At 44.6% G+C, this 20228-nt stretch overlaps 1 protein-coding gene across 1 annotated transcript; it reads right to left on the bottom strand.

Annotated features, from left to right (window-relative positions):
- Positions 1-1393: 1393 nt before the first annotated feature.
- On the bottom strand, positions 1394-19778 carry shha (sonic hedgehog signaling molecule a). The gene is made up of 3 exons (XM_072252063.1): positions 19326-19778; positions 15424-15685; positions 1394-3205 (listed from the first exon to the last, which is right to left on the bottom strand). Exons 1-3 carry the CDS (start codon positions 19620-19622, stop codon positions 2511-2513), a joined length of 1254 nt encoding a protein of 417 aa, XP_072108164.1. The 5' UTR covers positions 19623-19778; the 3' UTR covers positions 1394-2510.
- Between the last annotated feature and the right edge of the window lie 450 nt (positions 19779-20228).

Raw genomic sequence — 20228 nt, 5'->3', positions numbered from 1 at the left:
AACTAAAGCTGTCATTATGCTCCATATAGTTAGCGCTTACTTGTCAGGGCAACTTGAATATTTAAAATACGTATGAAATCCCTTCAATCATCAGTGTCTGTGCACGGTTTCCCCCCTCTAGTTAATTATAGTAACTACTTCAGAAGGAAACTAAGAGACAGCTTTCTTAGGAAACCAATTCTTTGTCGTCTCTTCGCCTGCATGCGAGGTTTGGAAAAGACCACTAGTTTTAATCTGAGTTTGCGAGAAATTGATACCGCTTCAATCAGCGCATCCTATCGCGAAAATGCAAACAGTTACTGCTCTCATCCGAGAATGTATCGTGTACCTGAGAACCGTCCATCAAGCGCCGGGGGCAATTAAAGGGACAGCGGGTGTTGGTGGTCAAAGGGCGTGTGGGTTCAGAGCTGAGTGGGGCTGCGGTTACTCGTTGATTTGCACCTCCAGCGGTGGATGCAGAACCATCATTGAAAGGAAATTGAAGGCATTTGTAAGGCAAGTGGGGGGGGGGGGGAATGGGTGTTTTGCTAGTACGCACAGTGGGCCAAATGGCCTTCTGGGTGATCCAGTGATTCTCTGAATTCATAAGATCATAAAACACCTATAGGAGCAGAATTAAGCCATTGGAACCGTCGAGTCTGCTCCGACATTCCACAATGGTTGATTTATTATCGCTCTCAAACCCGTTCTCTTGCCTTCTCTCCCGTAACATTTGACGCCCTGGCTACCCTAGAACCTGTCAACCTCCGCTTTAAATCTACCCAATGACTTGGCGCCACGGCCATCTGTTGCAATGAATGCAGTTGGCCAGATACTCCTCAGTTTAGGTTTCCATTGGGAAAGGGGGTTTAAACTCGCGGCATGGTTTGTGTTTAGAAGGAAACGTGCACATTCAAAATGCTGGAGGAACTCACCCAGCCAGGCAGCATCTTGGAGGGGAATCGCCAGTCGGCGTATGGGGCCGAGACCCTTCAAAAGGACTCCTGTTAAAGGTGTGATGAAGGATCTCGGCCCGAAACGCCGTCTGTGTATACCACTTCATAGATTCTGCCTGACTTGCCGAGTTCTTCCAACATGGTGTGAGTGTGTGCGTCTTGCCCAAGCTCTCCAACATCGGTCATACATACATTGCGGATTTTTATTTTTGCAGTGCAGACACTTCCGTTTACTTCAGTTCTCCGACATATTACAGCTGCGTTTAGACTTTAGAGAAATTTTATTTAAAAAAATTATGAAAAGCAGCATTGAGGTGGGAAATTACTGTTGATCGTAAGCGACCAAATAATAGCTACAAACAATATGTCCGTTTCTTACAGTTTGTTTTATAAGTTGCAGAATGAATGATTCAAATAGAATGTAAAACATGGCTGGTCTTTTGGACCCTGCCGTTGAAAATACATCCATTCCAACTCCAGTAGGTTGTGGCGTAAACGATTGACCCTAAAACATAAACATCTCTTTTCACTTTGCAAAATATTTTAAAGTATCTATACACAACGCCTTTCTTCACCTCTCGATTATCAAAAGTCGCGTGTAATTGAAATGCTGTATATTTTAATAATATTCAGACAGAGTATTTGGCACATTTCTATATTATAAAACTACTGTATTAAACTATTACAAAATATGCAAATAATACGGTTTAGTAAATTTACAGCTTTTTTGTCGAATTTTAATTCGTATGCAAAAAAACTTTGTACAAACTACTACTTTCATTAGAATATGATTATTAATCATCAAGGTTCGTCACTTTTAAAAAATAATTTCTTCCAATAAAATTCAGTCCCAGATGGAGATGTCAAGATGTCACTATTGATGAAGGGACGGATGTTTGTCGAGCATGCGCACTTTCCCTGTAGCTCACCTGGTTTACAAAATGGCAGGTTCAACGTCAAAACATCGTCAGTGGGATGGTCAAAACGTTATATTTTTTCGCACCTAGACTTTAAATTAAAATAATATATTCTCGTATTTTACACTATTTCAAATAACGAAATGTGATTCAGTTAAGTAATCCAAAAATCTAATTTACAATTCTGTGTATAAAAATATAATTTATGGACCCCCCAAATGCAGTGTAGCTTTGTTCGAAAGTCTAGAGAAATTAAAAAAAAAACAACACAGGGCGAGGGCGGGAACAAGAGATTACAAATACATCGACAATAGAATTCGTCGCAAACGTTTGTAGAATGATTCACGGGACAAAAACAGATAGAAAAATATATTTTGCTCTCCTTGGCTGACCACACAAAATACTTTCTGTTGTGGTGGGGTCACCTGGGAATAAATTATCAAAGGAGTTTTAAGGCTCTCAAAGTTCCAGTTTCTTTTCTGTTAAACAAGAAGACATTATAAACAAAGGACAGGAGAAACGGGCAATTAAAAACAATGCAAAACAAAATAAATATCCCCACGAGAAGAAAACTTCCTGGGGTCTTCTTGTCGAAACTCTGCTTTGTGTTTGAGTAAGTTCTGCTGTAAAAGTCTGTCTGTAATGGCTGTAAATGGTTTCAGCTAGAGTCCAACGTCATTCCCAAAGGATGAATTGATGCGTCATCCAAAACCCATCTGCCTATCTGATACAAGGCACTGGAGTACCAGTGGACTCCATCTTCCTGGACAGTACTGTTGACCATTAGTGGGTCGCTGGGCAGAAGCAAAGATGTGGCTGCATGCTTCATCCGCACAAGAGCGAAAGCCCAGTGGGCCAAAGTGTGTTCCTCTATCACGGCATAGCAAGAGGCCAGAACCTGGTTGATCACGAGGGTGCCCTGGACAGTCAGTGGGGCGTAAGCACCTGTCATCTCCTCCAGGTAAACCTTGTCGACCATGGCAGGCTGGAGCTGCTGACCGTCCCCATCGGTGACGTACACCAGCTGGCCCGGCCTCACGTCGCTGGCGAACCTTGCCCTGAACTCGATCTGCCCCTCGCTCGAACTGTGCCCGACAAAGAGTAAATGCGCGGCAGTGAGGGCGAGCTTCCGGCGAGGCTGTCGAGTCTCGATCACGTAGAAAACCTTCTCGACCTCCTCCGCTCTGTCCAGAAACATGATGAAATCGCTGTAGAGAAGGTTGCCCAGCTCGTCTGCTGCCAGCACCCGGTCTCCCGGCTTCAGGTCCCTGAGCCGTTTGCTGTTGCCATTCTCCAGGCTGACTCGAGCCGAGGCGGGGAAACAGCCTCCTGACTTCGCAGCTACCGAGTTTTCTGTTGGAAAGAGCAACAGGACCTCATTGGTGATGGAATGAACAGACACAGTATGAACTGTAGCACAGAATACTAAACAGTGTAGCATCAGAACAGACTCTCTGGCAAACACAATGTCAAATTAAACTGATCCATTAAGTCTGCAGGTCTGCGTCCTTCCATTCTCTGCATATTTGGGTGTTTATCCAAAAGCTTCCTTAAGATGACATTAGTATTTACTTCCCCCACTGTCCCTGGCACCGAGCACTCTTTGCATAGAAAGCCCTCCTCATACAAAGAGCCCTGCCTGCACACCTCATCTAAACTTCCCCTCAATCAATTTAAATGTAGGTCCACTACTATTTTGACCTTAGCATAATAGAGTCAGACTGTCTACCCTACCTATGCCTCATAATTTTATAAATTTCTATCAGCCTCTACCAATCCAGAGAAAACAACCTACATTTGTCCAACCTTTTCTGATGGCTCATACCTTATCCAAAGTTCAAAAACAGTGAGCACTGTTATATTGCCACTTTTTGTCAGTTTACAGACAGTGGTAGTGGGTGGCCAGTTTAAAGTAATGTACAGGAGAATATTAGAAGCCGAATGGGAGGAGGCTATTTGGCCACTTGCTTCTGCTGCCCTATTCAATAAGATCATGCTGATACCTCTTACTACAGTACTACTACTATAGTAGAACAGAGCGATCTAGGAATAATGGTGCATAGTTCCCTGAAGGTGGAATCTCATCTGGATAGGGTGGTGAAGAAAGCTCTTGGTAAGCTGGCCTTTATAAATCAGAGCATTGAGTATAGGAGTTGGGATGTAATGTTGAAATTGTACAAGGCATTGGTGAGGCCAAATTTGGAGTATTGAGTACAGTTTGGGTCACCAATTTATAGGAAAGCTGTCAACAAAATAGAGAGTGTACAGAGAAGATTTACTAGAATGTTACCTGGGTTTCATCACCTAAGTTACAGAGAAAGGTTGAACAAGTTGGGTCTTTATTCTTTGGAACATAGAAGGTTGAGAGGGGACTTGATAGAGGTATTTAAAATTATGAGGGGGATAGATAGAGTTGACGTGGATAGACTTTTTCCATTGAGAGTGGGGAAGATTCAAACAAGAGAACATGAGCTGAGAGTTAAAGGGCAAAAGTTTAGGGGTAATTTGAGGGGGAACTTCTTTACTCGGAGCATGGTGGCTGTGTGGAACAAGCTTCCAGCAGAAGTGGTTGAGGCAGGTTCGATGCCGTCATTTAAAGTTAAATTGGACAGGAAAGGAATGGAGGGTTATGGGCTGAGTGGAAGTCGGTGGGACTAGGTGAAAGTAAGAGTTTGGCACGGACTAGAAAGGCCGAGATGGCCTTTTTCTGTGCTGTAATTGTTACATGGTTATATGATTATAACGGTTACTGTGCCAATTTTCTAGCACTAACTCAGTGTCGCCCGATTCCCTTGAGGTCAAAGAATATACCATCCATCCACCTTTGGCAGTGGTGCCATTAACCACTTGCCATCACACCATACGGGAACTAATCAGAGTCTGGAGCCCCAGGACGTGAGATCCCTCTAGATACACATCTACAAAGATTCCTCCTTTCTGGAAGGAGTAATTGCAACATATTTTCTTACTTACTCAAAAGAGAGCTACCCTTTATAGAGTACTGTAAAGTGTTGAGGTGAGTGAAGTTGTCCATGCTGATACCACCATAGGGGCTCCTGAAAGAACATGGATAACTTCACTCGCCTCAACGCTAAGTAGACTCTATGGCCAATAGACTCCCTTTCAAGTACTCTGCAACTCATTATTATCTATTTACTTTTTTATTATTTGCACGATTTGTTTCATTTTATACATTGTTTGTTAATCTTTGTTATTTATAGTTTTCCTAAATTATAGTATATTATTTTACTGTGAATGCCTGCAAGAAGACAAATCTCAGGATAGTACATGGTGACATATACATACTTTGATAATAAATTTACTTTGAACTTTGAAGGTTCAAACACCTGCTCTTAGAAAGAAGGAGGGTTCAAAGTTTCAAAGGAACCCTTGCACATATCTGTAAATGTTGTCAGTGGCTGGGCTTTACAATATGTAGGTGGGAGGATGACACAGATCTTCCACCAATGTATCTGGCATGGGGCTATTTAGAAGTTAATTGAAATATACCAAGTACCTTCAGTGTTGTTTCAGATGGCAGAAACAAAGTAGACTTCTTAGATGTGTAAACAAAGACAATGTGAAGTTCTCATATCCAAACAAAAGTTTCAGGCATGGAGCATGGCCAATGCCAATATTATCTTGTTTTGTTCTTAACTGGATCCGTTCTGCTACACAAACCCAATGTATTCTGCAGATGCTGGAAATCCAGAATAATGCACACAAAATGCTGGAGGAACTCAGCAGGCCAGGCAGCATATATAAAGGAATAAACAGTCGATGCTTTGGGCAGAGACCTGTCATGATGACTGGAAAGGAAGGTGGAGAAAGCCAGAATAAGACGGTGAGGGTGGGAAAGGAGTACAATCTAAAAGGTGAAAGATGAAGCCAGGTGGGTCTGGGAAGGGGGATGAAGTGAGAAGCTGGGAGACGATAATTGGGGAAAAAAAGGGCCGAAGAAGGAGGAATCTGATAGGAGAGGAGAACATACCATGTGAAAAAGGGAAGTAAGAGGAACACCAGGGGAGATGATGGGCTGATGAGGGGAAGAGGTAAGAGGTGAGTCAGAGGAGGGAATGGAAGGAGAGGGGAAGAAATTACCGAAAGTTAGAGAAATCGATATTCACGCCAATATGTTTGAGGCTACCCAGACAGAATATGAGTTGCTGCTCCTCCAACCTGATAACGGCCTCAGAGGAGGCCATGGACCAACGTTGTGGAATGGGAGAGGGGACTGGAATTAAAATGGTTGACCACTGGGAAATGCTACAATTGCCCTTTTAGTCTTTGCATCCAAGGATAATCTTATTTGTTCATTTCAATTTTCAGGGGTGTTTACATGCTGAAATATTCACTGTTGTAGATGAGAGGGACCTAGGAGTACTAACGCATGGTTCCTTGAAAGTGGTGTAGCGAGTAGACAGGGTGGTGAAGAATGGTTTGGGCATGTTGACCCTCAATAATCAGGGTACTGAGTATAGAAGTCAGGACATTATGTTGCATTTGTGCAAGACATTGCTGAGACCACGTTTGGAATAATATGTTCAGCTTTGGTCATCCTGCTATGGGAAAGATGCCATTGGGCTGTAAAGTGCGCAGAGAAGACTTGCAAGGATATCGGCTACAGTTGAGAGACTAAGTTATGGAGGTAATTAAGTTGGGCAGGTAGGTAATTTTCGTTAGAGTACAGGAGAGTGAGGAGTGATCTTGTACATGCGTATAAAATCACAAGGTTGTGGAAAAGGGCAATACATTCAGTCTGTTTCCCAGGGATGGAGAATCAAGAACTAGAAGGCATAGATTTAGGGTGAGGGGGTAAGATTTACTAAGAATTGAGAGGCAACTTTTTCACCCAGAGCGTGGTCAGGATATGGAATGAGATGTCAGAAGAAATGGTTGAAACAGGTACATTAAAAACCAGTTAAAAATACCTGAACAGGTACATGGATTTAGGTTTAGAGGAATATGGGAAAATATGGGCCAATGGGTGTAGATTAAATGGGAATCTTGGTCGGTATGGACCAGCTGAGAAAACATTCCATCCATAAACAGTACTCTTGGAACTGTTGATATTTCTTCCACAAACCCAAAAATCAGAATCTGTTTCAAAGACAATTGCCATCATAGATATTGACCTATCATGCACATCTGTGTTCCTTATCTATGTCAGAAACCCCTCCTGTCCCAAAGCATTGGTTTCTGTCTCACCGTCTACGTTGGCAATCCGAGAGCTTCAAAGTTCAAATTAAGTTCATTATCAAAGTACTAATTAGGTACTAACATAAGATTCATTTTCTTGCAGGCATCCACAGTAGAATGACGAAATACAATAGAATCAACGAAAAGATACACATAAACAGACTGACAAGCAGCCAATGTGCAAAAGAAGAGAAACTGTGCTAATACACAAACAATAATAATGATAGGTAAGTAATTAAATAAATAATACTGAGAATATGAAACATAAAAGTCCTCAAGTTGTGTTCAGTATTGAGGTGAGTGAAGTTATCCATGCTGGCTCAGGGACCCGATGGTTGAAGGGTAATAACCGTTCCTGAACTTGGAGTGGAACCTCAGGCTCCTGTACCTCCTTCTTGGTGACAGCAGGGAGAAGAGAGCTTGGGTAGGCCACTCAATCCCCTAAGGCAGTTTTCATTTGCACCTAAATGCAAATCACTGGTCTTTATTCTAAAATCTCTATTTTATCGGCTTTAAAAACTGCGTGTTAGTTTTGACATTCCTGTTTCAACAATAGAAATACCAGTGAATCTATAGGGTTTTCATGTGATGAAATTCTGTCTGACATCTGGATTGCAGTGCATGAGTTATAAGGGGAGGTTGGACAGACTTGTTTGTTATTTTCTCTGGAGCACCAGAGTCTGAGGGGTGACCTGATATTGTATAATAGGGTATATAATCAAATTCTTTTCACCGTGTGTAAATGTCAAATAGAAGAGGACAGAGGTTTAATACAAGAGGGGGAATGTTTAAGGAAGATGTGTATGTCAAGTTTTTTTTTAATACGTTGTTGTAGATGCCTGGAGCTCACTGACGAGAGTTGGTGGTGGAGGCAAATGCAGCAGCAATGTTTAAGAGGAGTTTAGACAGGAACATGAACAGGCAGGGATATAGGGACATAGAACATATGCAGGCAGCTGTGATTAGTTTACACTGGCCTCATGACCGGCACAGATATAATGGACTGCAAGGCTTTTTCTTAAGCTGTACTGTTTTTATGTGACGTGCTCTATCAACCCTAAATGTGCAGCTCTAATTTTAAGGTTTTGTACCCACAACTCCCGTTCCTGGACTTCCCCGCCAGAGGTAGTGGCTTCTTACTGGTTACCGTATCAGTTTAATTAATTTATTTAGCGATACAGTGTAGAATATGCTTTTCCAGCTCTTCGAGCCACACCGTCCCAGCAATCCCACAACCCATTTAACCCTAACCTAACCACAGGACCCAGTGACCGACCCAGTTCTTCTTTGGACTGTGGGATGAAACTGGAGCACCCAGGGAAAACCCACACACTGGGCGGCATGGTAGCAATGCTTTACAGTCCCAGCAACCCAGATTCACTTCCTGCCACTGCCTGTAATGAGTTTGATTGTTTTCCCCGCGATCGCATGGGTTTCCTCCAGGTGCTCCAGTTTCCTCCCACAGTCTAAAGATGCGCCGTTTCTTAGGTTAATTGGTCATCTTATATAACCATATAACAATTTCCACATGGAAACAGGCCATCTCGGCCCTTCTAGTCCATGCCGAACTCTTACCCTATCCTATTCCCACCGACCTGCACTCAGCCCATAACTCTCCATTCCTTTCCTGTCCATATATCTATCCAATTTAACTTTAAGCAACAACATAGAACCTGCCTCAACCACTTCTGCTGGAAGCTCATTCCATACAGCTACCACTCTCTGAGTAAAAAAGTTCCCCCCTCATGTTACCCCTAAACATTTGTCCTCTAATTCTCAACCCATGTCCTTTTGTTTGAATTTTCCCCACTCTCAATGGAAAAAGTCTAACCACGTCAACTCTATCAATCCCCCTCATAATTTTAAACACCTCTAACAAGTCTCCCCTCAACCTTCTATGCTCCAAAGAATAAAGACCTAACTTGTTCAACCTTTCTCTGTAACTTAGGAGATGAAACCCAGGCAACATTTTAGTAAACCTCCTCTGTACTCTCTCAATTTTATTGACATCCTTCTTAAATTGTCCCATGATTAGGCTATCATTGAATCGGGATTTTGTGTGATACGACATGAAGGACCTATTCCACACTATCTCAATAACATAAAAAAAAGGAAGTAAAAAATATTGGTAGCTGTAAAGTGCACCACCTTATCTTTCCTGAGTAGGCTGCCCAAGAATTGAATGCTATACTTCACATAGGTTCTGAATTAACAGAGCAACCATTCCATTTCCTTGTACCCCAGACCATTTTGCATGAAAACTAACATCCCATTTGCCTTTTATTCTTCACTTTAGTCCTTCTTATTAATTCCAGTACTTGGCCTTAACAGTCTCACCCATTGCGTAGCGTTGTGAGGGTTGTCCTTCGTGAAGGAGTGGTATAACTGAGTTTATCTTAACTCTAAAGAGTAAGACATAAAAAGGAGCATGTGATTCTGATAATAAGATATTGGGCAAGACTGAGCAGAGTTAGGCGAAGGGCAAGATATTTTAAAGTAACTGCAGACACAGTCAAAGTACAGGGACAAATTATACACTGAATTTAATGATAATAGCTAATTCAAGTACAACATTTTTATTTTGTCCATACTTTGCTCTGTAGACTGCTATGACTCACAGTGCAAGGCCAACCAAGGATGCAAAGTGCAGGAGCAATTGAATTGACATCAGATGTACATATGGAAGGTCAAAGGCCATTCAACCCAACCAGATCATAACAACATTAATACACAATCTGCACTTCCCTCCATCTTTTCTCATCTAAACCTATCAGAATAATCCTGTATTCCCTTGCCCCTCTCATCCAGTTCCACTAAAATAAATTTCATATATTAATTTGACCCACTCCCTGTAGTTGTGAGATCTACATCCTCAGAGATTTTCCTTCTGAATTTATTTATTTATTGAGATAAGGCATGGAATAGGCCCTCCTCGCTCTTCTAGAAATGTCGCCTAGAAATCCACTGATTTAATACTGGGCCAATCACAGGATAATTTATATTGACCAATTAACCTACCAGCTGGCACATCTTCGGAAACCAGAGCACCTGGAGGAAACGTACAGACCCCTTGCAGGTAATGGTGGGAATTGAACCTGAGTTGCCTGCACTGTAAAGTGTTGTGCTAACCACTACCTCTAATAGGAACTAGGCCGTAAAATAAAATGTTAATATCAATGTTAGCAAAGGCTATTGACAATTTTATGTGCATTTTGGTCTATTCATCACACATCACTAATACTATATATCCAAATAATACAGAAAGATAAATACATAAAATATATATGTATTTGAGAGAAGATGGTTGGATTCTAGACATAGGAACAGAATTAGGCCATTCAGCCCATTGGGTCTTCTCCATCATTCCATCATGGCTATCTATTTTCCTTCTCAACCCCATTCTCGTGCCTTGTCCTCATAACTATTGATGTCCTTACTAATCAAGAACCTATAAACCACTGCTTTAAAGATGCCAAATGATTTAGCCTTCATAGCCATCTGTGGCATTGAATTCTACAAATTCCCCACCCTGTTGCTAAAGAAATTCTAATTGCAGAGACACACACTCAGTAACAATTTTATCAGGTACACTGTGCACCTTCTGTTAATGATATTTCCTGTTAATGCAAATATCTAATCAGCCAATCATATAGCAGGAACGTAATGCATAAAAACAGGCAGGCATGGTCAAAAGGTCCTGTTGCTTTTCAGACCAAACTTCAGAATGGGGAAGAAATGTGATCTAAGTGACTTTGACCATGGAATGACTGTTGATGCTAGTTGGGTTCGTTTGAGTATCTCAGAAACTGCTGATTTCCTCAGATTTTCACACACAAGTCTCTAGAGTTTACAGAGAATGTTGAAAAAAAAACAGAAAACATCCAGCTGGTGACAGTTTTGTGGGGTGGGGGAGAGAAAAAAAAAGCAGCTTGTTAATGCGAGTAGTCAGAAGAGTTCAAGCTGACGGGAAGGCGACAGTAACTCAGATAACCACGTGTTACAACAGTGGTGTGCAGAAGAGCATCTCTGAATGCACAACATGTCACACCTTGAGGTGGATGGGCTATGGCAGCAGAAGATAAGGAGCATCTCAGATCAACAGGAAGAGATCATATGGGCACATAGATATGTAAAAAAAAGATAGGATGGACAGCTATAGAATTCGGCAGAGCGATAGAGAGGTAACGGGGTAGATACAGAAATAGTCAAAGGAATTCGTGTGAGGCCAGCAATGAAGAAAGTTGGTTTATGGAGTTTTCCAGTTCAAAACAATCCTTCTTAACTTGTTCCACTTCATGAACTGCAGTTTATTTCTGGATTTAAAACATTTAACTTGTTTTCTGCTTTGCATTTGAAATGCAGAATTACTCTGGCTCCAGGCAGGGGATCGATTATTTCAGCAGGGACAGAATCGGATGGTCGCCGGGATTCGAAAGTCCGATTCATTTCGGGCGGTCACACTGCCCAGGTGCGGTGCATCCTGTTAGCGCCAGCGGGGAATGTATGCCTTGATTAAGGTGGTCCAAATAAGGATTATAATCTTCAGACTCAGGAGTTTCTGCAAAGTACACTTTCTCTTCTCTTAACACGATTAAAAACAAGTCGTGTCTATTTCTCGGAAATTGCTTTTTAATTGGCGAAAAAGAGCCGCAAATTACATTTTATTGGTTTGTTAACGACTTTCTCGCCTCTGTTTAATGGAACCGAACGGGATTCAGTTTAATGAGCTGGTTACAGCAAGCAAACACTGGGAGTAGAGGAGTGCCTATGCCCTCTGCTTTATACGGGAAAAGCTTCACCTTTAACTTAAAAGTTTGTGCGGGCGCTGGTCTAAAGTTAACTCCGCCATGCCCGGCTACGGTGCTACAGAAACGCCACAGAAGCTCCAAAGACCTCATCCCTGAGAGAGGAAGAAACTTCGATGAGCTATACCTGGGGATAACTTGAAAGCACGGCCCAGGACAGAGGGCTCTGGCGAGCTGCTGTCGGTGGCTTCTGCTCTAGCGGAGGTGATGGGCTTAAGTGAACTAAAGTCGCCTCCGAGGCCGACGAGTGCGGTACACTGATTCAGAGGACTCGCTCCGTGTCGTCTAATTAAAAACGAATAAAGGCGCTGCATTGTCATTCTGATACCGCTAATGGATGAGACACTCGAACGAGAGGACACTTCCACTTTCTTTTCCCAGCCCCTCTGACTGTTTGCTCAGGTGCGGGAACCCCTATGTGTCAGTTCACACATACACTACACACCAGAATGCAAGGCTCTTGCAAACAGTATTTACACAGCAGAAACACTGTTCGTTTTGCTGGACACTCGAGAAGTGTATTTGAATTTTAAATGACCGAGCCCGGCTTTGGAGGCTGACTATAGCCCGCCATCAATGGCCCCTTCTCCTCTGTTAGGCTGACAATGACTCGAGGCTTGAGACAACCCCGGCTTTGCATTCCTCTCCCCGGGATCATTCTTTCTACAAATAGAGACGTAGAAAACGAATCTTCCTCGCTGGAATTTTTCTCCTCCGCAGACAGCGTTTAATCTTCTCATATGATTCACAGGCATGAAATAGTGGCGGAACAAACGGATCGGAGACTGGACTAACAGTCCCCTCTAATAGTTCGGCAGATCTATGTGGTACAATCACACGACCCATATGACATGGGCTCAAGACGAGTCTGGATACCCCAGTGTGTTTAGAATTTTAAATTTCAGATTTGCCCCTCTCCTATTTAGAGCTATATAACAGGAGGGCCAGATTATACTCGACATTAGACGAGTCTTCTAAGAGTTTTTACCTATAATTCTTTATTTGGCCCGCACAGCGTGGTTCATTCTTCATTAAGACAGTACGTGGCGATGCAAGAACGACGGTTGTGGTCCTGCACCTCCTTATTAAACAACTAGGGTCCGCGTTCCGGCGCTAAGGGTCTAAAACAGCATCCTAGTGACTGGGATCCTGGCGGTAGCCCGCGAAGATCTCGCAGTTCCTTTGCAGAATCACTTTAATGAATATTCTTACGAATTCTTGGAGTTTGTCATTTCACAGCTGCGCGTAGAAGGGAACACAGTTATGGGCATTGGGAGGGGGAGATAAGGCGGACAGTGCGTGTGTGTGTGTGTGTGAGAGAGAGAGGGAGACAGAGGCAGAGTGAGAGACGGAGATTGGGAGACAGAGATCGACAAATGGACTATGAAAAAAATTAATGGGTTTATTTGATTATAATAAGATCTGTTATCCTTACGGAGATAAAACCTGTGGCAATGTTGCAGAAAAGTGGTGAACGATTCAACAAAAGCCAATGACAAGTCTGACCCAAATCCAGGCCACAGTGAAATGCTCTGGAAAAGGGGACGGGGGAACAGGGCAGGGGGGGCGGGTAGTGGGAAAATTACTATTTAAAATATTATTACTCAGGTAAAGTCTGTGTAGCAAAATAGAAACTTAGAAATTATACGTCCGGCCAAGTGTAATCACACATTTAACACGCTGAAATTTAATGTTTACCAAGAAGTCAGAAGAACTCGTTTCTGTGAAAGCATGGGTTTCGTAGGGAGAAGAGCGATTTATATCCAGGACCGCCAATTATAATTAGATCACTGTGCAGTACAAAGAGCAAGTATCCGCACAATATTGAACAGTAAAAACATCCAAGCTTTGTTATAGAGTCCCAGGTCTATATTTAGTCAGTACCCACTGCACGCTTTTTTACTTAAGGTCTATAAAGTCTTTTCATTAGAAATATATCTGTGGTCTGGGACAGGTTAAGTGTAGGCCGCCTGCGCTGCGGTTTCTTTATGTGTCCTTGGAGACTGAGTGATGAATAAAGTGACCGATTCTTGATTTCGTTGCAGCTGCAGACTTTGAATTTCGAGATTGAATGAGAAAACTTATCAAGCAATCTCCACACCTCCCAGTGCATGTAGAAAATACTATATCCACTCCCTTGAACGATTTATATCATGGCAAGGAATAAATGAACGAATTATATCTTGAAATAAATGAGGCACAGTGTAGCCCAGGAGCCGAGACGTTTTGAGATATAGATTCTGCTAGTCCGTACTTCTGCTCTTTCTCCATACGCGGTAACGCAAAATCCCCCAGTTAACCGCCCACAGACCAGTTAGCAAACATTCTTAGGCGGAACTCTAAAGGGGTGCGAGATGTTGTCCCATCAACAACATTCGCCAACTCCAAGCTGTCATTTTTTTACCCAAAGCCAATCAAAAACCCGTTACTTCGGGATGCTACTGGTCCCTGACCAATCAGTGTCGCTGGAATATATCTGCCCCTGCAGAATGCCACCTTCCTTCCCTAGGACCCAGGTCGCTACCCGGGGCCTTGCACAGAGCGAATAGTCAGTTACGTGGGGGGTTTATCAGTGGGTCATGCCTGTAAACGGCGACATTTCCTATGCACAGAGAGCGCCTGAGCATTTGTGCTTTCTACGTTTTGCTTAAGTTACTGAGTCTTTGAGCTTCTGAGGTGTGCTCCTTCAGTGCGAGCATCTTCAGGGCGAAAACCCACTGGAACCCGAGATTTCCCGCTGACCAGATGGTCTGGTTCAGGCCTCGATAGAATGGACGTGGAGGGGATGTTTCCTACAGTGGCGGTGGGGGGACGGGGGGAGGAGAACATTCAGGCCATTTGACCCATTGAGTCTGTCCCACCATTCCATCATGACCGATTTATTATCCCTCTCAGCCCCATTCTTCTGCCTTCTCTCCGTAACCTTTGTCAGCCTTACCAATCAAGAACCAATATGCCCAATGTCTTGGCTTTCACAGCCATCTATGCAAATGAATTAATTGGCCCTCTGCTTAAAGAAATTCCTCCTAATCTCCGTTCTAAAGGGACGTCCTTGTACACTGAGGCTGCGCCCTCTCTCTGGTTTTCGACACCTCCACTACAGGAACGTCCACTCAACATCGGCTGTTCAAGTGTTCTTCAAATACAGGTACACCGCCCGACAGAACAGGGAGATGTAGCCGAAAGTCCGCTCCTCGGATAGGGCGGCTGCACTGATGACCGGTCCTGATAACTGCGCCTTGAACCCACAGCCAAATAACGCACAAGACGGGACTGCTCCCAACTGAGGCCCAGCTGACACCTTCGGGAAAGTGTCCCGGTTCATTGCATCTCGGTAGTGTCCTCCCCCTCACTTACTGTGAACTGATTACCATATTATTTATGACAAGATCAGTAAAGAGCACTAATTCTTCGGCGTCTCCACTTTACAGGAGTGGCAGGAAGCTTTGACTGGCGCCTGGGGTGTTTTCAGATTAGAAGTGAGTAATACTGATATGAAATGTGATCACGTTAATCAGAGCAGATGAAAAAAAAGGACAATACATTCTCTTAAAAGTGCTGTCTCACCTGCTTTGACCGAGCAGTGAATGTGAGCTTTGGATTCGTAGTTGACCCAATCAAAACCTGCTTCGACAGCGAGCCTGGCCAGCATACCGTACTTGCTCCTGTCTCGGTCCGAGGTGGTAATGTCTACGGCTCTGCCCTCGTAGTGCAACGACTCTTCGGAGTGATGGCCGTCTTCGTCCCAGCCCTCCGTCACCCTTAGCTTCACCCCGGGCCATTGGTTCATCACCGAGATTGCGAGGGAGTTCAGTTTATCTTTACACCTCTGTCAAAAAGGGAGAAAGGAGGGAGAAACAAGAACTCAGTTAAAGATCCCGCCAACGTGAATTGGCTCGCTGAGAGACAATTAGGCATTTCATTATGACGGTAGCTGGTGCCTCCCATTTATTTATAGGTTGGCCAATAATGAGCATACACAGGGCAATATCACTGAGACAAGCTCGTCGCTGATACAGATGTCTAAATCCAAGCATCACGCATAGAAATGAGCCACACAGCCAGTGCCCTCCTGCCTTTCCAATTCTCCCATGTATCTTAGTGGAACCTTGGTGAAAACAAATGGGAACAAACAAAACACAAACTGCTTCGGGGAGATGTATCTCGCGTATTGCCTGTCCAGGTCTATTCAGTAGCCTGCTCCTGTCTTGTGGGAGCAGACGGGTGTAAGGGCTGAAATGTCTGGAAGACATGTAAGGTGACACGGGATGATGAGGCGTTTCACTGACAGATAGCGCGGGCTCCACCAGTTCATGTTGGCCGAATTTTCCCACGGGCGGCATTCCCGGCGCAGGGGAATGGGAAGTAGCGGGACGTTTCAGCCACCCGACTGGTCTCTAACTGATCCGTCTTTCTCCCCGGACAACGCTCCAGATCTCAACACTGCTGCGAGCCACAAAGGCTCCTTCAGAGGGGGATGTGGGGGTGGGGTGTGCGAGGTAGAGAAACTGACATTACTTCTCCTGTTGTCACTTGTACTTCCGTGGGACGTGACAACATTGCGCGTGCTGCGACCAGCAATGAAAGTAACTGTGAAATGCGCCGTCCTGCAAAAGGCAGCCTCCGGCTGTTATCAGGGAATCTAGCTAATGTATGGGGAGCTGATTTTGCCTTAACGCTCAATTAGTCAATAAATAAAGCGTACTATCGACTCTGTCAGCGGGCAGGAGAGGGAGTGATTTCCTCGTTTTCAGCTGCACTCTGGATTAAGGCATTATGCACATGAACAGGGCTAGCCAGACCCACGCTCTGTGCGCGCAGATAGACTGGGTAAAATCCGAGCACATTCCCGCACCTTCCTCGGTTATTGAGGCCTGGATTTTGAGCAAGTTTTCTTTGGAAATTGCCCGACTGGCTGTGATACCATTCTCACCCTGGTCTGCCGCACCAGCTCGCTAGTGCGCACACGCGGTTTCTGTACTGGCGACGGACCGGACCGCACCCCAGGAACCCCACCGCTCCTCTCATTAGTAGCTCGAACAACCTCCGAGCGGGCAGGACGAACGCTTCAAGGACGTGCTGCGCCGCTCTGAGTGCTTCCTTTAGAGCGGCAGAGCCTGCATACAGAGGCGGTGGAAGTGCAAAGAGCGGTGAGCGACCCGCAGCGACAGTGCCAAAACAAACCCTATTTATTAATTCATTGGGTCGTGTGCCGTGAATGAAACCCAGATCTGACCAGCCACCAGCCAAGCTCAGCGTGATACCTTCGCTCGCCCTCGGCGAGGTAACATAGCGCTTGACGAATCATCGCTTGTGCTCACGTCTTACTCTATTTACGCTGGGTTGTGATATGAATTGACATATTTGAAAGAACGCAAAGATAGCCGTCAATGCCAGCAGCTCACCGCGCCTTCTCGATCTCACCCTCGTGTGTATATGTGTGTGTAGGGAGGCAGGTGGGTAGGCATTTCAATCTGCTCTCTATTCTCCCCCCCCCCACCACACACTCACTAAATTCCACACACAGATCGATCGCCAATCGATTATTCCCGGGGCCCGCTGAGGTGCCTCAAATGTTACACGAAACAAACGCAGGCAGACTGTGCTTGGGTGAACTGGGTGGGCGGAGGGTTGTTGAACTTGAGATCCGGACGTTTTTTCATTGATATATTTCTGTAAAGAATATTTAATAAAACGCACATGGAAGGCGCGACTTTATGCTGCCGGTGCTTTCATATTTGGGGGCATTGACTGAAGGTCAGAAGTGCAAACACTGGCAGCTAATGCGGGATCCGTGTTGAGAGACGGTCTATTCCCAGGGACGCGTCCTTCCCACTCAGTGCATTGTGTACGCGGGGCGTGGAGAGCGGCTGCTGCAGCAGCCCAGTTATTCTGAAGTGGCCGAAGGAATCTTAAAAGAGCAGCGCAATTTTTATCTTGTGGCTTTAAAAATTTTTACATGTATTTCCTTTATGTATGACCATCTGCCCATAAGCGCCACCGCTCCTATAAATCGCTTTTACCTACTGTTTCTGAGCAGAGAGAGAGAGAGACAGGCAGCCAGAGACAGAGAAAGAGAGAGACAGGGAGAGGGAAAGAGAGAGAGAGAGAGAGGGAGAGAGCGAAAGAAAGAGAGAAAGGGATAGCGAGAGAAGGAGATGAAATGTGCAATTTCAGTCAGCCGCGATCGATAATAGAAGAGGAAGTGAAACTCAAAATGCGAGACGCACACGTGTGTGTGTGTGTGTGTGTGTGTGTGTGTGTGTGTGTGTGTGTGTGTGTGTGGTGGGGGGGGGGGCGGAGGTACCTGGAGGTCTCTCTCGGTGTTACCGTGTCTCACTGTCGCGGCGACTGTCGGAGATCCGGGACTTGTCTTAACCTTGCTGTGTGCACAGTGTCACACTGAACAACCCGGCCAGTGGCCTTCATATTATTTAAAATGCGATACAGGGTGACCACATGAAGCATCGAGGGACGACACGCGCTGCTTGTAAACATTCGGTGATTTTAATTGCTTAAAAGGGTAATATCATTGTTCGGGGAAAAATTGCACCATCTGCCTTTCCCTTCGGTTATGTTTCATCATACATGTTCATTAAACGAGAGATAGAGATTTTTAAATGTGCATTAAATCTTAATGACTTTTAGACGGTCCCACCAAATGGCACTCGCGCATATGGGCACGTTGTGCCCCGTTAAGGAGGAACTTCCAATGACCTTAGCTGTGATTGTAATTTTTAGGGTTTGCAATAAAACTTTCAAGTAAGCGAACGGTTGTGACCTTCTTTATATTTCTGCGGTTCTGGCACTGCAATTTGCCCCTAAAGAAATGACAATAAATTAACGCTTCGGTAAACGCTGAGATAGAAGATAGAGTTTCGATGTGAACGGCGTCAATTGAACAGATTGCAAAGACAAGGCAAGCGAGGGAAAGACGGGTCGATTTCGCCCCCAGTCTATCTCTCGCTATCTCTCCTATATTTAGACAAGTCAGCCTCATTAAGTCATCTCCGCTCAGAACTGTGAGATTTAGAAGATACTTTAACAGGAGGGAGGAGGGTGGGGGGAGAGAGAGAGAGAGAGAGTGAGAGAGATGAAGTAAACGACTGCAGGTTAGCTGTAAACGCGCAGGACTGCAGGTTAGCAAGTGGGCCGGTAGTATGCATACACATGGGAGACCCTTCTTCACAGTGTACACTCTGATTGATCAAAGTACAAACTCAGGGGATTACTGCACACACATTTACACAGCGAGTCGCAAGAAGCGTTGCACGCACCCCTAACAAGCAAAAGAAAAAGAAAGGTTCAGAAAAGGGTAGAAAAATAAAGATCCACCAGAATCCCCAAACTTTCCTCCAACAGATATTACCCACCTTCGACATGTTGGTTTGATCCGTCACCGGCAGCGACCCTAGTCCGCCTACACTGAAGGGGAATGGGGAAAATACAATTGGAGATTTGACCCGTACCTGTGTCATCAGCCTGTCCGCTCCCGTGTTCTCTTCGTCCTTAAAAATAATGTCTGGGTTGTAATTGGGAGTCAGTTCTTTAAATCTCTCCGAGTTCCTGGTAATCTTTCCCTCGTACCTGCCACTTGCACCCAGAGTCTTTTCTGCCACGTTCGGAATGAATTGTTTGTAGGCCAGTGGGGTTAATTTTCTAGGATGCTTCCTTCTCCCATAACCCCGGCCCGGCCCACAAGCCTTCACAGACGAGACGAGAGAACAGCAGATCAGTCCCACTAACACAATTCTTGTCAGCATCATGTTCACTCGGGGGCTTCTGTGCCGTTCTCGCTATCTCGCTGGTCTTCTTTTCTTCCAATGTCCCCACAGTCAGATCCCCGACAACGGTGGCACATCAGGGGCTGGGCGCAGGGTCAGGGATTTTGTATTTTTGGGAAAAGGGACAAATGGTGATATAAGGACACGAAGTCTGGAGACGCGCAAGAAAGACTGGCTGCACAGCAATGTAATATAGCCTCAAAAGGCACAACGGTGAGATCTGATTGGCCAGCGAGCAGCTATTGGCTTCTGATGTGTTCACTAAAACCAACAGTTTCTGAAAATTCACCTGAAGTCTGGCGTATCAGGAGCGGGAGGAGGACTCACTCTCCTTGTTATGAAAACATCAATTACAACTTATTTTCATTGCTCAGTTTTCCCCTCACCTCTCCTTCCCACCCCATCCCGGGCAATCCTAATCAATCACCGGACTGACTGACTTTAACGTAACATATTCTCGTTCCATATACGAACCAGTGGCGCGGTTGAAATTAAACAAGCGATTTAATTTCTGAACTATTTATTTTTAACGCCTGCCATTAGGCGAGCCGATTTAAAGTACCGTTTAAAACAATATTTCTTAAACAC

Source organism: Mobula birostris, chromosome 3 (assembly GCF_030028105.1).
Source record: "Mobula birostris isolate sMobBir1 chromosome 3, sMobBir1.hap1, whole genome shotgun sequence".
In the NCBI taxonomy this organism is placed as follows: Eukaryota; Metazoa; Chordata; class Chondrichthyes; order Myliobatiformes; family Myliobatidae; genus Mobula; species Mobula birostris.
The sequence above is the reverse complement of the archived record's forward strand: the minus strand, read 5'-3'. Positions and strand labels throughout refer to the sequence as shown.

Bases quoted from the DNA above. Each gene is read 5' to 3' on its own strand.
- shha (XM_072252063.1), bottom strand. From the start codon at position 19,622: ATGATGCTGACAAGAATTGTGTTAGTGGGACTGATCTGCTGTTCTCTC. The intron at 15,686-19,325 runs GTACGGGTCAAA...CCTTTTTGACAG, and splicing joins CGGACAGGCTGATGACACAG to AGGTGTAAAGATAAACTGAA. The intron at 3,206-15,423 runs GTGAGACAGCAC...TCTTTCCAACAG, and splicing joins TCACTGCTCGGTCAAAGCAG to AAAACTCGGTAGCTGCGAAG.